Source organism: Malus domestica, chromosome 11, assembly GCF_042453785.1.
Source record: "Malus domestica chromosome 11, GDT2T_hap1".
Classification (NCBI taxonomy): Eukaryota; Viridiplantae; Streptophyta; class Magnoliopsida; order Rosales; family Rosaceae; genus Malus; species Malus domestica.
Genome location: NC_091671.1, coordinates 15,634,934 through 15,650,605, shown reverse-complemented (window position 1 = coordinate 15,650,605; position 15,672 = coordinate 15,634,934). Strand labels below are relative to the sequence as shown.

General features: G+C 35.9%; 2 protein-coding genes across 2 annotated transcripts; both read left to right on the top strand.

Annotated features, from left to right (window-relative positions):
• Window positions 1-853: 853 nt before the first annotated feature.
• Window positions 854-2,053, top strand: LOC114824579 (uncharacterized). The gene is made up of 4 exons (XM_070808309.1): window positions 854-1,067; window positions 1,181-1,279; window positions 1,364-1,444; window positions 1,546-2,053. Exons 1-4 carry the CDS (start codon window positions 888-890, stop codon window positions 2,011-2,013), a joined length of 828 nt encoding a protein of 275 aa, XP_070664410.1. The 5' UTR covers window positions 854-887; the 3' UTR covers window positions 2,014-2,053.
• A 1,162-nt stretch (window positions 2,054-3,215) lies between these two features.
• Window positions 3,216-7,488, top strand: LOC103417541 (alcohol-forming fatty acyl-CoA reductase-like). The gene is made up of 10 exons (XM_070807946.1): window positions 3,216-3,387; window positions 3,463-3,566; window positions 3,669-3,871; window positions 4,101-4,201; window positions 4,428-4,626; window positions 4,839-5,000; window positions 5,171-5,252; window positions 5,497-5,763; window positions 6,962-7,089; window positions 7,185-7,488. The coding sequence occupies exons 1-10, from the start codon at window positions 3,309-3,311 to the stop codon at window positions 7,339-7,341; spliced, it is 1,482 nt and encodes a 493-aa protein (XP_070664047.1). The 5' UTR covers window positions 3,216-3,308; the 3' UTR covers window positions 7,342-7,488.
• Window positions 7,489-15,672: the final 8,184 nt, after the last annotated feature.

The following is a 15,672-nucleotide window of genomic DNA, read 5'->3' as shown; positions in this document are numbered from 1 at the left end:
ATAATTTTATGGTTAAAAAAGTGTATAGATGTCGTATTTGATCACTCGTCGTCGGAGTGTGACCAATGTGACCAATGAGCCTACACCCCTTGGTGAGCCTGCTGCTACGGCGTCCCAGGTGCCTATCTCATTGACGTCATCAGTGTCGGTTGAGCAGGTCAGTGCACTGCGGCCTCACCGGCGCCGTCGCGAGCCGGAACCTTTTGATCACACTTCCTCGGCATCCAGAGTAGAGGGTGAGGCCTCCCAGCCAGGTAGTTTTTTCTAATTCTCACTACGTTGTAATTTTTTTTTCTCATTTTAAAACTATTATTTTTATGATGGTCAAAATTTGTTGGATTGTGAAAATGTGTTGCAGGTTGTGAATTACCGTTATTTTACTGTTATAAGGTTTTCGGAAATGCTATACCATTAGGGGAGGTTGTGTCAAATTTTTTTTTACAAATTTAAGCTTACGATTTTCACCATTTAAGTATTTTTGGCCAGCTAAAAAAACCACCAGGGGACCTAATCGAATGTTGAAGCAGTTAGAGGGCGCACGGCAGAACGGCTCCAGGATCAAGATTGTGTATGACCCGCGACATTGTGGAGCGGCTACCTCACAGCAGCATAGCGGCATCGCTACTAGTTGTGGTGTTGTTATTCGAGATAATTGTCCCTTTCAGCGGGGGTCTTGGGCAAAAATTCCCGAGGAGACGAGAACATTAGTGCGAGACAGGTTGTCGGTTAGTATATTTAATTTTAGCTGTTATTATTTTTTAAATTTTGTTTACAAATATTCAAAACCAAAATATATTATCTTAATATTATTAAATTTGTTACAATTATTTTATTATTTTTCATATTCGTAGTGCGTTTATGATCTTGAGGACATATCCCCTGAGGCTATGGCCTACTTAGAGGGCACCTTAGCAACCCGATACAAACAATGGAAGAACAATTTTCACACGCTTTTTAAGCAATGGAATGATCCGGAGATTGCTCGTCTACATGTTCCAATGGAGTTGAAGGACCGGCCAGAGGATTGGGAGTGGCTCTGCAAACATTTTACGGACCCAAAATTTGTGGTATATACATAATATTTTAATAATAATTTATTATTGTACATGTTATTTTTTTAAGCTTTTTTATTAATTTATTTCAAATAGTCGCACTAACATGTATATTGTGTGTTTAACAGAAGAAATCTATTGCTGGCCAGAAAGCTCGGGAGTCAAAGACACTTCTCCACCATTCTGGTTCAAAGCCCTTTTCGTATAGGCTTGAGGCACGACGTGAGGTAAAAGTAAATTAACTTTGAAATTTTATACAATTTATTTATTATTATTGATTAATAAAATTTTCTTCATGTTTTTTTCTTCAGGAGGGTTCTATGTTCCCAGAGATCGACATGTTCGAGGAAGTTTACGTTCGACCTAATAATGAGACCACTAAGCAACTTCATGTAAGTATATGTAATTATCATTATTCTTATATGTAAGAATCGTTCAAATATTATCTATATTTTGTTATTAAACATTATATGTTTTTTCTTTATTATTACAGGCTACTATGGTGGAAAAAAGAGATGATGTTCTCCATGAAGCAACATCGCAGCTTCCCTCGGAGACTCCGATCGAGGACATCACACTACCTGAGGATGTAGGTTTTCAGATCATGACTGATGTCCTGGATCAGAACTTCGGTCGTCGTCGTGGCAAGGTTGTTCGAGGTATGGGGAAAGCGCGAGTTCGTGAAACGGGTGCCTCTTCTTCCAGATCGAAAACAATAGAGGTCAATGCATTGAAGGAGGAAGTGACGCAGCTGAGGGCCGAGGGTGAGCAGATGAAGGTGCAGTTGAGGGCCCAGGATGAGCGGATGAAGGCCCAGGACGAGGAGGTGAGGACCTGTGTCGGGAGGGTGCAAGAACTTGTACAAGCCATACAGATGGCTGGCCTCCAAATCTCGCTACCAGTACCTCATCTTGCTCCACCTTCGACCTCAGACCCATCTCGCCCTGCCGATACCCAGTAGCTTGATGTATTAAACCAGTTCACTTGTAGTTTTTTTTTGTTTGGACATCTTGTATGCACATTTTTATATATTTTATAATTAAATACTTTTGTTTGGTTAATTAATTATTCTTTAGAATTTAATTATAATATTGATCAAGAATTTAAAAAAAATAACTCAAACCAAAAAAAGGGTTTTGCGCGACGTGCATCCTATGGTATGCGTCGTGCAAAGTACTTAGCGCGACGTGCGTGCGCGTCGTGCAAAGCACTTTGCACGACGCACGTATACATCGCGCAAAGCACTTTGCACGACGCACGTATACGTCGCGCTAAGTACTTTGCACGACGCGCGCGCACGTCGCGCTAAGTACTTTGCACGACGCACGTATACGTCGCGCAAAATACTTTGCACGACTCACGTATACGTCGCGCAAAATACTTTGCACGACGCATACGTGAGTTGCGCAAAGTATTTTGCGCGACGTATGTTATTGTTCGTCGCGCAAGCCATACGTCGCGCTAAGTACTTTGCACGACGCGCACGCACGTCGCGCTAAGTACTTTGCACGACGCATACGTGAGTCGCGCAAAGTACTTTGCGCGACGCATGTTATTGTTCGTCGCGCAAGCCCTACCGTCACTGCCTTGGCGCGACGGTCAGCGCGCGACGAACCCTTCGTCGCGCAAACCCTTAGGCAACGACTTTTGGCTTTGCGCGACACATTTATGTACGTCGCGCAAAGTGTTTTTTCTACTAGTGACAATACCGTTTGCTAAAAGAAAATGCGGATATTAAATCATATTATTGTAAAAATATATATAATGAAGGACCAAAGGATATTTTAGTTCAATACATGATTTTTATAATTTGGGTTTTAATTTATCAAAATTTTATTTTCGACATTAGCATAAATATTCTATTATAAATTTAGGGCAATATCTCACTTGATACTTAGCCAAGCACAACTCCGCTCTACCCAAGCACAATGCCTCATTGATTGAATATATGTGTACTTATATTTTGTTAAGGAGATTTTAAATGCCCTCCCTAACCTAATTTTTTTAAAATTAATTTAAATTTATTAATAAGAACCAAGTTTTCGTTTTTGAGTACTCAACCACGTCTTCCAAGTTGCAACTATCACTTTGAATACGTAGTACATGAATGCATTCTAAATTTTAGTATAAGTACTGGTATATCCCAACGACTTAATTCCCTCCAAGGCTCCGAATCCAAGGAAGCGTCTGAATATACTCAAAACAAAATACCACTCACTTTCTCTGTGTCTCTTGATTTTATTCTAAACTTCACCAATGGAGTTGAAGACCATTCTGGGATATCTTCAAGAAAAGACTATTTTGGTTACTGGAGCCACAGGCTTCCTTGCAATGGGTATACCACCTCTCTCTCTCTCTCTCTCTCTCTCTCTCTCTCTCTGAGTTACTTGCTAATATATGGCATATGCAGTATTTTTGGAGAAAATACTAAGGGTTCAACCGGATGTGAAAAAGGTCTACCTTCTTTTAAGAGCTCCGGATACCAACTCAGCCAATGATCAAATGCATAATGAGGTTTGTATATACATAACGCTTCATTTCATTTTCATATATTTAGTTCTATAGTTAATGACGTTCACTGTATTTTAATTTTTTGATAAACATTTATATATTAAGATCATAGGAAAGGCGTTGTTCAAGGTTCTAAGGGAGAAGCTAGGTGCAGATTTTGATTCCTTTATTTCGGAAAAAGTTGTGGCTGTCCCAGGAGATGTAACTTCTGAAAACCTGGGGGTGCAAGACTTCAAATTGAGGGAAGAAATGTTCACTGAAATACAAATTATACTTAATTCTGCAGCAACGACAAATTTTGATGAACGGTAAGAGCTTTCACCCTGCAATTGAGGTCATGTGTTGACTTATGTCCTTCCCAATTACCACTTGTATGAAGAAAAAAAAATTAATCACAAACTTCACTATTGAAATCCTATGTACATACTACAATATCTTTTACATGTATAATGTACAGCACATACACTGTTAGTAATTGTATGTACAATCTCTTGATTAAAGTGATAAGTAAACAACCAAGTGTATACATATTTGCAGATATGATATTGCACTAGACGTGAATACATTTGGAGTTCTGCATGTGTTGAGCTTTGCAATGAAATGTATATTACTAGAGATGCTTCTCCACGTATCAACCGGTCAGTTTACGTTTTTCAATCAGTATAGCCTTTTCCTCTTCCTTTTATTTTCTGTTTGTCCCATACTGTAGTTATCCTCTTCTTTTTTGAGTCATCTTCAATTATCATTTTTTTAGATACATTATCTTTAAATATATATGGGTAATGAAACCTTTTTATTTTGGGTTTTGTGTCCTTAATTGGATACATTTTGCTTAACTGATGGTGATCAATGATTGTTTTCCAGCTTATGTGTGTGGTGAAAGGGAAGGACTCATACCAGAGGATTCATCTTCATTCATGGATGAGAAAGCTAAAGGCACCACCAAATTTAACTTCCAAGTACGGGAAAAGAAAGTTGTAGAGAAGAAATTGAATGAACTAAAAGCAAGAGGTGCTTCAGAAGAAAATATTAGAAGCACCATGAAGGATTTTGGTATTGAAAGGTTGTTGAGCATCAATACCTAATTGTGCCCTATTGACCCTCACATATAAATTTTATATTTTGGCTTATTTTCCCCATTTATTGATGACATAAAAAGTAAAAGAAATGCTAGTGCTGGTTGAAGTTTGCAACTCTTAACTATATTGTGCCATTCCAAAGTTGATTTATGCTAATTATCTTTCGTTTTTCGTTAATATAATTCCTAATTATCAGGGCCAAACTTTATGGATGGCCAAACACCTATGTATTTACGAAGGCAATGGGAGAAATATTTCTAGAGAACTCAAGAGAGAATTTACCGCTAGTCATCATCCGTCCAACCGTGGTTACCAGCACTTATAAGGAGCCATTTCCAGGTTGGATTCAAGGTTTCAGGTAATGATCTTGCATCATGCACCATAAAATTCTTAGTTTTTGAAATATATCTCGTTATTCAATAATTAAAAGTCATAAGTGTCAATATTGATAGCCTTTGAAAGACAAACGAAAACAAAAATGTATGGCGATCCCACAAAACAAAAATCACATATTTGTTCCTATTACAGAACCATTGATAGCGTTATTGCTGCTTATTGCAAAGGAAAGTTGACATGCCTACTTGTTGATCCTATGTCTGTATTTGATATGGTGAGTTCAAAGTCAATCAATCTCTTGATGCCTCCCAACACTACATACAATTATATATATGTATATTATGTACATGCATATGCACACACATGTATGCATGATAAGTTAACGGAAATTACGTACACCATTCTGGTTTGTATTTCTCCTCTATTTTCTTTTTGTTAAATTTCTGTAAGCATTTTAATAGAAACAAAATTTTTCTAATACGTAACTAAAGTGTGGTTAAATTCTATAAATTGCGCAGATTCCCGTAGACATGGTGGTAAATTCCATTATTTCAGCTATGGTTGTGAATGCAAATCAATCTTCTATTGTCATTTACCATGTGGGATCCTCATTTGGAAACCCTATCCAATTTTGTGATATTCATAATTTTGTGTTCCGACACTTCACCAAAAGTCCCTGGGTTAATAAGGATGGAAACGCTGTTAAAGTCGGCAAGTGCACAATGTTTAGGACTATGGCTTCTTTTCGCATGTACATGCAAATTTGCTTCATGATACCTTTGCAGGTTTGTTCTTTCTATTTCCTCGGCAGTAATGCTATATAACATAATATAAAAATCCACAATATAATAGCGATTGCAAGTATGGGTCATCTCATCTCGTGGAGAGATTTTTCAGTGTACATAAAATATAGGGCGATACATCACATGTCATAGTAGAGGGTTATTATAAAGTATACTCTAAAGTGAGACATATCAATTTACCTTATTGTTCATCTATATTATAACATGTGGTGTATCACATTTGTTCCGGGTACACAAAAATATTTTCATCTCGTGCTTTGTGTGATCGAGATTGAATCAAGGAAAAATTAGTATCCAGTCCCTAGTTTTTACTGTTAATTGACTAAGATCTTATTAGTTCTCAAATTTGGATTCAAGTCCATAGCATTAATGTGATAATGAATTTACATGTTTATTATATAATTTTTAATATAAAAATTAGTAATTAATTTAGGGTTTAATACTCACACCTCTATTAAACTTCTAATTAATTTTCAATTCAAACATTTCCAAAATAATAAAAAATTAAATTAAATTAAGTTTGTACCTATTAGTTTTTTTTTATATATAAAAAGATTCTCAATTTTTTAATCTTAAATGTACCCATTCATATAATTTTTCAATTTTTTTAATCTTAAATGTACCCATTCTCAAATATATCAATTTGTTATATGTAAAATGTACCATTTTTTTAATATAAAATCCATTCAAATTTTTTAATCCATGTTTAAACTTATATGGGTACATTCTTTTTCGTTGATTTGAGAATGTATCCATGTTTTGGTACAATAACTTTTTTTGTTAATTTTGGTTAATGTACCCACACACACACACACACACACACACACACAATATAATAGAGAGTATAATTTATATTTTATTATTTTTAATCCCATAAATTATGGGTTTTATTTAAAATCTCATTAATATAAATAATTACAAATTTCAATTTTTAATTTTTAATTTAAAAATTATAGTAACTTACATTATTACATTAATGTCAGGAACCTCAATCAAAAACTAAAAACTAACAAGGTTTCAATCAAAGAATATTTATAGCTAGGAACCGCATCCAAAGTGTCCCTTGAATCAATTAATATCCGTTTAATACTCGTTGTATTGTTAATAATTGTTATCAAACATGGTAGTTTTTTTCAGATCATTAATTTCCTTTCGTATGTTCGTATTTGCAATTTTGAAGGGATTAAAGTTTGTAAGTAAAGCTTCAGGGGGATATTTCCAGGACATGTATGTTAACAATAGCCGGAAACTCACATTGGTGATGCGCTTAGTAGAGCTATACAAACCCTACATGTTATTCAAGGGCATGTACGTATACTATACTTTTGTAACCATACACTTATTCTCATTTTCCACTATTGAAGAGCATGGACCATAATAAATTAAACACGTTTTAATTGTAGATTTGATGACAACAATTCAGAGGAGCTGCAAAAGTTGACAAGTGAGTGTTACATAGACGCAAAAGAATTTAACTTTGATCCCAAATGCATTGATTGGGAAGACTATTTTATGAATACTCACATTCCTGGCCTCCGAAAGCATGTTATGGTTCAATGATTAACTTACAGATACATTCTCGTTATGATAACAATTGTACCCTTAGGCATGTATCAAATTCACATCCTTCTATCATTGCCTACCTATATTGATTGTGATGAAGTTGATCATGAGTTAAGTAATTATATCAAAGTCTCATATTTGGTTTGTGGAATAGGTATTGAGAATGTCTTTTTTATGTTTACTAAAGTTAGTAATGGGCAGAAAATAACTAACACATAGGTATGAAACTCTCATAAAGGAGGGAATTCCTTAGACTCGTTTTTACCCACTTGTACAAGAAGGCCATAAGCGACGGTTTCCACCGTTGTCTCTATATTGGATTGTGGACTATTTTAATGTGGATGTGTGCGAAAGCGCGGATAAAGTCAGTATAAATAATTATATTAACATGCATGGTTAGCGAAAAGTTGGATTCTGTTTAATCATATTAAATTAACTTATGTGATCGTGGTTAATCGACGTGTTTGTGTTCATGCAAAATAAATTAAGAATTCAACCATAAGACAAAGTAGCAATTAACAAGCTCAGAGTGCTAAATCAGAGGATTCCCATTCTTGAAAAGTAGCGGTAACATCCTTAGTTACTCCAGTTTCAATGTCCAATGCAAACTAAGGTGGAAACACAGCTGTGTCATCAAAATGATCAAACAATTTGTAGCCTTTCAACACATATTTAAACTAAAAAGCCCACTTTGTGTAATTATGGTCGCCAAGTTTAATTGTCAACGTTCCCAACAATCCTTCAATTTTCACAGTTGTAGAAGCTACCATACTACTTCCAAGAATTAGAAGTATCAAGACTTGCAGCCAAACAACTACTTCACTGCTGAACACTAAGACTCAACTCAATGAAATCACCGTCTTTGGCCTTCGCAAATTTCAATCAAACACAAATCTACAAAAGAAATTCGTAAGCAATGGCATTTAGTCTCTTAGATCTTCAGTAGTAATTCTTAAGGGTCATTTTGGTTCTCGTCTCTAATCAACCTAATTATTAGATTGAAACCTTGTTTGTTTGTTTAAATATTTTGATTGAGGTCCTTAGCATCATTTAAGAGATTTAACTCATGTATTTATGCATTTAATGACCCACAAATTATGAAATTTTAAACAAATTCAAATAATATTTTAAAAATATAATAAATAGCTAAAAATCAATTTTAAAGTAGGCGGGCGCCTAGGCGGACTAGCCGGATTTAAGTAAATCCATTATATTTCATGTAAATAAGTGTGTTTATACTTAAAATATATATAATTTCATCATAAACTACAAAATAGAATGACATATATATTATGACGTATTGGAACATATGACAATATGGGGAACAAGCGTATAGTGTGCGATCATTTAAATATTCAACAAGTCTCTTACAATTTATTGAAAAAAATTAAATGCAAATTGAAAGTTATCTATTTTCTATCTAAATGAGTCGTAACCTAGGCAGGTTCCTAGGCGGGTCTGCGCGGGCTAGGCTGACACACCCATACCCGGAATGTTCACTAGGACTCTAAATCAAGCTGTGCTGGCCGACACCTGGAAGGTGACGAAGCCATAAAGTGTCTAAATACAAGAGTGCGCAGTGAGCGGGTATGAACCCATTTCACACGTGATAATAGAGCATAAGTAGAGCACAGTAAGGTAACCATAGGTAGCCACCTATACTGGGATATGCCAATAATCCTCGTCGATACGAAAACTCAGCTACTAAAACCTGAAGGGGCACAAAAAAAAAAAAAAAACAGAAGGGTGAGTGGGCACAAAAACAAAGCTTTAGAAAACACATTTCTCTTTTCTGAAAGTAATAACCCCTCACTGTAAAACTTGTATAGTTTCCAGAAAATACTACTACGTAAGTACGAAAAACCAATGCACAAGGCTAGCGAAAACTAAAGTATGCCATAGCATAAGGTTTAAGCACTAAAAGATGTAAACCAGTTGTGAAACCAATATAAAATAGTATGCCAGTCGGAGTCACCTAACGTGACTTGTACGACTGGACCTATAACTCATCAATATATGCTAGCACACGAGTCGTAACCACCTATTGTGGTCTGTACGACAGAGCTAGGTATAAATATGTACGCTCAAGTGCTAGATCACGTGAAAGCTGTGCGAATAATCACGGGTCACCTACGAGTTGGAACCACCTATTGTGAGCGTGCGGTGTGGGAGGTGAACATCACGTGAATGACTATGCCCTGGCCTCGGGCGAGAGCACTAACACCGAGGTGCAGCCGTGATGAGCTCTAAATAAATGTATGCATGCCAAGGCAATACAATCAATTCAATCACATAATACTCACTTGAAACTTACCTGAGTCTTCGCAGCATCACACAATACAGTTCATAAGTGTAACAATGCACTATTTAAAATGTAACTTATTTATGACATGGCAAGCAAGCATAATTCCATATAAAAACATTTCTGGAAACTATATATATATATATATATATATATATGTATGTATGTATGTATGTATGTATGTATGTATATTTATATATATAAAAAATGCCCACTCACCTGAAGTCCGCGCTACAACTCTCAAGCACAAATATCAAGGCGTCACGAACGATCGTTACCTAAAATAAATATCAAATCACGTCTTTAAATTTTTATTAATAGAACACTTAACTTACAAAAAAAAAAATCCCCCAAGGACATTCTAGAATGATTTGAAACCCATTGACTAAAATTCAACCGTCGGTCAGAGGTTGGCGGTAGGGTCCATAGCACTATGTATCTCAATCTGGAAGATTCGCACCTCGGATTTCCGATCCATAACTTCCAAAGATCCACATTATGCTTCTAGAACATCATACTAAAGTTTCATTTCGATCCAACTGTTGAATCTCTGCCAATTGCAAATTCAAGTGGCGGTCAACGCTTTATTTTACGAACTTACAAATCCAATTCGGGAAGATCCGTACGTCGGATTCCCAATCCATAATTTTTCAATATCCTCAAATATTACATACTATAATGTATTAAAGTTAGGTGACGATCCAACGGTCGGATCGTCAATTCATATAAGGATCAAGTAGCGGCCTCTATCAAAACTATGTCCAAACGGTGAGATTTCATCAATCGGACTTCACTTATGGAATTGGGGTATCAAACTTATCTTAGGAAGGTTAGGGGGTTCGTCAATTCGACTTCTCAAATCGCCACGTGCCCATTGGAAACCCTAGAATAGGTGTTCGTCGATTCGACTTCTCCGGTGTTCCAAGGCCCCCTATCACTGGTTGGGTCTTGTTCCTAGGTCCAAGGGGAGTTTATAAAGGGTAATGGTGGGTGGTGAAACTCGCTAGATCGAAGGAATCACCGTCGAGAACCTCCGGGTTCTCCGGTGAAGTTCTATTCGGTTTAGGCCTTAAAAACCCTTGATTTTTGGTGGAAATGGTAGATGAGAGGTTGTGGAAGAGGTTGCAAGTGATGAATGGGTGTAGTTGTCCTGAAAAAAAAATATTGGAGATTGCCCGGAAACAACCCGGGTCACCGGCGAGTTGTGGTGTGCACGAGTTGAAGAAATGGGGAAATGATGTTTCTCTCTCTCTCTCTCTCTCTCTCTCTCTCTCTCTCTTTCTTTCTCTCTCTCTCCTCTGATTGGTTGCTTCTCTTCTCCCCTTTTCTTGATTGGTCCTTACCCTTTAATTTGATTGGTCAGTCTTCCCACAAGGTGGGAGTTTCACACTTTATAATCTAAAATATAAATAACCATTTTCAAACGTCCGTAACTATACCGTCATAATCCGGACTCGCACACAGCTTTCACCTATGTGTTCGTAACATTGAGTACTACACAAATGTTCTAAAAGAATAAGTCATACGTTTCTCTAAACGGTGCTCTACGGAAGTCAAAGTCTATGCCTTTAGGGGCATTTTCATCAATTCCCTCGATTAAAATAAATAAAAAACGTAAATTTAGGGACAGGTTGTCACATAGGCTGGTACCTAGGTGGTCTAGGTGGGTGCCTCATCTGGTCTAGGCATCATTTCTTAATTTTCAAACGCCTAGGCATTAATCAGGGCGATGGCCAGTCGCCTAGCACCTTGGTGGGGATTTTTAGAACAATGGCATGGGTACATTTAGCAAAAATTAAAAATGGGTACAAATAAATTAAAAAATATGGATAAAAATATAAATAAAAGTTTAAAAGATATGGGCACAAAAATGAATTAATTTATGGACACAAATTTAAAAAGAAAATGGGTAAAAATTAAATAAATGAGATGCAAATTAACAATGGGTACAAATTAAAAATAAAAATATATGATATAAAATTTAGCCATAAATATAAATATACCAAATGTAACGTTTCTAACACTAAATGAATATATTTATTTAATTTGAAATAAAAAAATTATTATTGAAATAATTAATGACGATTATTATAATCTAAGGACCTTGATAAAAATTTGAAAATAGATAAGATTTTAATCAATGGAGTAGGAAAAATAGGAATGAGAACCTAATTTTTCCAATTCTTAATCAAGATTCATAGAAATGGCATCAACCTTCAAACAATCAAAGATCCTAATATACTACCAATTATCTATTAAGAATCTAAGAAGTTTTCAAGAAATAAACCAGATCAAACATAAAAGCAGCTCAATATTAAGAAAGAACCTAGATCTAATCAAGAATCAGCTCACGAAATCAAGAATCCAAAACGATATATTGTAGGATTAAAGAACATAGAACCTGAGATTTCACTCAATTCAACCTTGTCAGGATACATTATCATCACGATCAGAGCAAGCAGAAATAGGCAATGTGGATGTTACTTCTACAATAAATCACATTAGATAAATATTAGTATATTATAATTCTCATTGCCACAATTAACACTACTAGCAATAACTTCTTGGGCGACGAAGGGGAAACTGTCATGCAAAGGGAAGAACTGTTGCTGGAAACATTGGGCGGTGAAGTCTCCGTCTCGCAAAGCTCGTGACGTCAGGCATTGTGTGACAAAGGAAAAGTCTTCGTCGCGTAAAATGAAGATTGTGTGACGGAAGTCTTGATCGTTGCGCGTACCGAGTGATAAAACTGGGTTTCGACCCCTAAACTCTTGCGCAACGGTCACACGGGTTCAACCCACAAAGTCTTGCGCGACGAACATACAAGTTCGACATACAAACTCTTGCGCAACGGACATGTAGGTTTGACCCATAAACTCTTGCGCGATGGATATAAAGGTTGTCGCAGTAAGATTTTAAAATTAGTTTTTTAAATAATTTATTATTTATTTTAAATTAGTTTTATAAATAATTTATTATTATTATTATTTTCGTTTATGTAAAAATGAATTTAATGAAAATAAAAATAGAAAATGTAAAGAAGAATATTGAATTGAAAAATTATTCTAAATGTACATACAATGGAAAAAAAATATTTTTAAATTCGAAAACAATTTAAAACATAACTAAAAAAAGAAGTCTACAACGTCACAATCTCTGACTGGTGGTGTTGTTATTGTGTCGAGGGGTTGGGAGGACGTAGCTGCTGCGGCGGGGGGTTGGAAGATGTAACTGCTGCGGTGAGGGGCTGGGAGGTCGTTTCTGGAGGTAGTTCAACGTCGAGGAATTGAATGCTAGAGATCTGAAGTGCACGACGTATTTGGTGAATCAAATTGTTTTGGGCAACAATCTAAGACTGCTGGGCCACAATCTACTCCAAGCCCGCCACTTCAGACGTCAGCATTTCAACTTGTTCAATTCTCTGCCTAGAGGATGAGGCAGACGGGTCTCGAATGCGGGCTTTCCCAAGCCCCCGGTGAACATTCCCATGCTGACGACCGAAGGTATGATCAAGTGTGTCAATCATGATCTGAAACCCAGCATCCTCAAGGGGAAACACTTCCTCGATCGGGGTCTCTAAGGGAAGCTGGGAAACCACCTCCTCCAGAACTGTCTGGCCCTTCTCCACCATGGTGGACTAGAAAAATGAAAAAAAAAAGCAAATTGATTTGAATATACATGTAATTAATATTAATACAAATTGAATATTATAAATTTGAATATACATGTAAATTTCAGGAAACTTTGACCGCCTGAAAAAATTTAAAAAGTGTAGATTACCAATTGTGTAATAAAGAGTAAAAAGATTGAAAACTTAAAATAAATATACGGTTACCTTACGTTGTTCCTCCAACCTATAAGAGAAGCGTCGTGACCCGGATCAGTGAAGAAGTTTCTTCTTCGACCGATTGATCAAGTTTGCCTTCATTTTTTTCTGTTGAATTAAAAAAAAAACGTATTAGTTTAGATATTTATAAAAATGAATTGTTTTTTTTTAAATTGTAAATTTTTTTATTAATATATTATTGAAATATAAATTATACGTACCAAGTATTTCTCATCTTGAAAATGGCCGCGGAGCCACTCTCATTCATCCCGACGGTCCAGCAACTTTATAGGGCACCTAACTTCTAAAGCGACCTTCGAACCGTCATATAGCTCATAATGCTTATGAAGGCTACTCTTCCATTGAGTGAACCTACTAAAGCAAACGTTGTTGATGTACTCCATTTGGTTGGAATCGTGGTTGCAGAGCTCATAGTGATGCTGCAAAACTCAACAAATAAATAGTACTTAAAATTTATAATCTTTGTATACTTTAATGAATATTTAGTATTTGAGGTTGAAAATACTAATTCATAAAGCACGGTGTCCTTGGTTTCTTGTGGCACATCTCTCCATGACTCCCACTTGAGGGGGCAATGATTCCTGATAACGCAGCCAATGTCTGTGGCCAACGCACTGTGCTGCTCTTTTGTTGTAGCCGCACGATGTCAAGGATCCCACATAATGGTGATCTTCTGGATCGTGGTGCGAGTGGTATGTGTAGTCTTTTGTAGTTTACAAGGGCCCTGGTTTTTTTTTTTTACCTACCAAATAAACAAGTAAACATTAGACGAATTCTATTTTCTACCGAAAATTCAGCAGAACCTCCCTTAAAACTAAAACATTTCCTAAAAGCTACACACAATATAACAACAAAAACAAGATATCCACCCAACAATTCAAACAGTTTATACCAATTGGGGACGTTAAAACAAAATTTACAACTTGTTGATATGACTTCTCAGTGCTACTTAACAATCATTAATATAGGTCAAAATCACAATTCAAAATAACTAGCTAGCAAGCATGTTATTCTCTGGATAAATTCAAAGATCAGTTCGATTTGCATCAAATATTGTTTACCTTGGTGCTCAATTATTAGAGAGGATAAGATACCTTAATTATATTATGGTTCACATTTTAATTACACAAGATCAGTTCATATTCTATACTTCAAGGTGGGATTTTGAATATCTATCTTTTAAGTGGAAGTTTGATTATCTACAACTAATAATGCACATTAATTTGCACTTTATGCCTCTAGTTGCTAAGTCATTCTCTAACATGTACATGATAATATGCTCTTTACATATATATTTTTATAATTTTTGTGTGTAAGGCAGCTGCTAATCAAGAGGCATTTTTTATAAACATATTCTACAATAAATGAGAGATTTGTGCTTAATTTTTCAGTGAACAAAATTATACTTACAACAATTAATATATGCTTCCTTTTATATCACATTTGGTTTTTTAGGGAGGTGTTCTTAGCTCTTATGAATCATACAAGTTTCTTCAAAAATCAAGAATAGTATTTAATTATGATGCTCTTTGAAAACAAGATCAAAACGATTATTGTGTTTGAAGTACTTCAATTGGTGTATACAATCAAGAATATAGAATCACTTTAAATGAGCATCTCCATAATTATATGTTCCCTTTTTTTTTTTTTTTGTTAAATATGTTTTCATATAATATTATTTTGCACTAATATACACCAAAAGAGGAGGAGAAGGCAGGAAGGAGGAATGGAGCAAGCTTACCTATCTGGGACTCCTCTCTAGGGGTGGTTCGGTATGGGATCCCATACCGAAACCCTTGTCCCGATTCCCAAACCAAAAATTTCGGGAATCCCAATTTCAATACCGATCCCAAACCAAATTTTCGGGAATCCCGAAATAGTTTCGGGATTTCGGGACAAATCGGGAATCCCGAAATGATTTTGGGCTTTTGGGCTTTTGGGCTTTTGGACTAAAATATTAGGTTTTTGGGCTAAAATTGAACCTTTTAACACTTTTGGGCTGCAATCTGCTAAGAGGCCCATTGCAATATAAGTGTATAAGTTAACCAAGCTGCAATCTATTATCTGTGCACAAATCTGCTCTGCCCATCTGCCAATCTGTGCAGTATGCACAACAAGTCTGCCAATCTGTGCAGTATGCACAACAAGTCTGCCAATCTGTGCACAAATTTGTGCACAA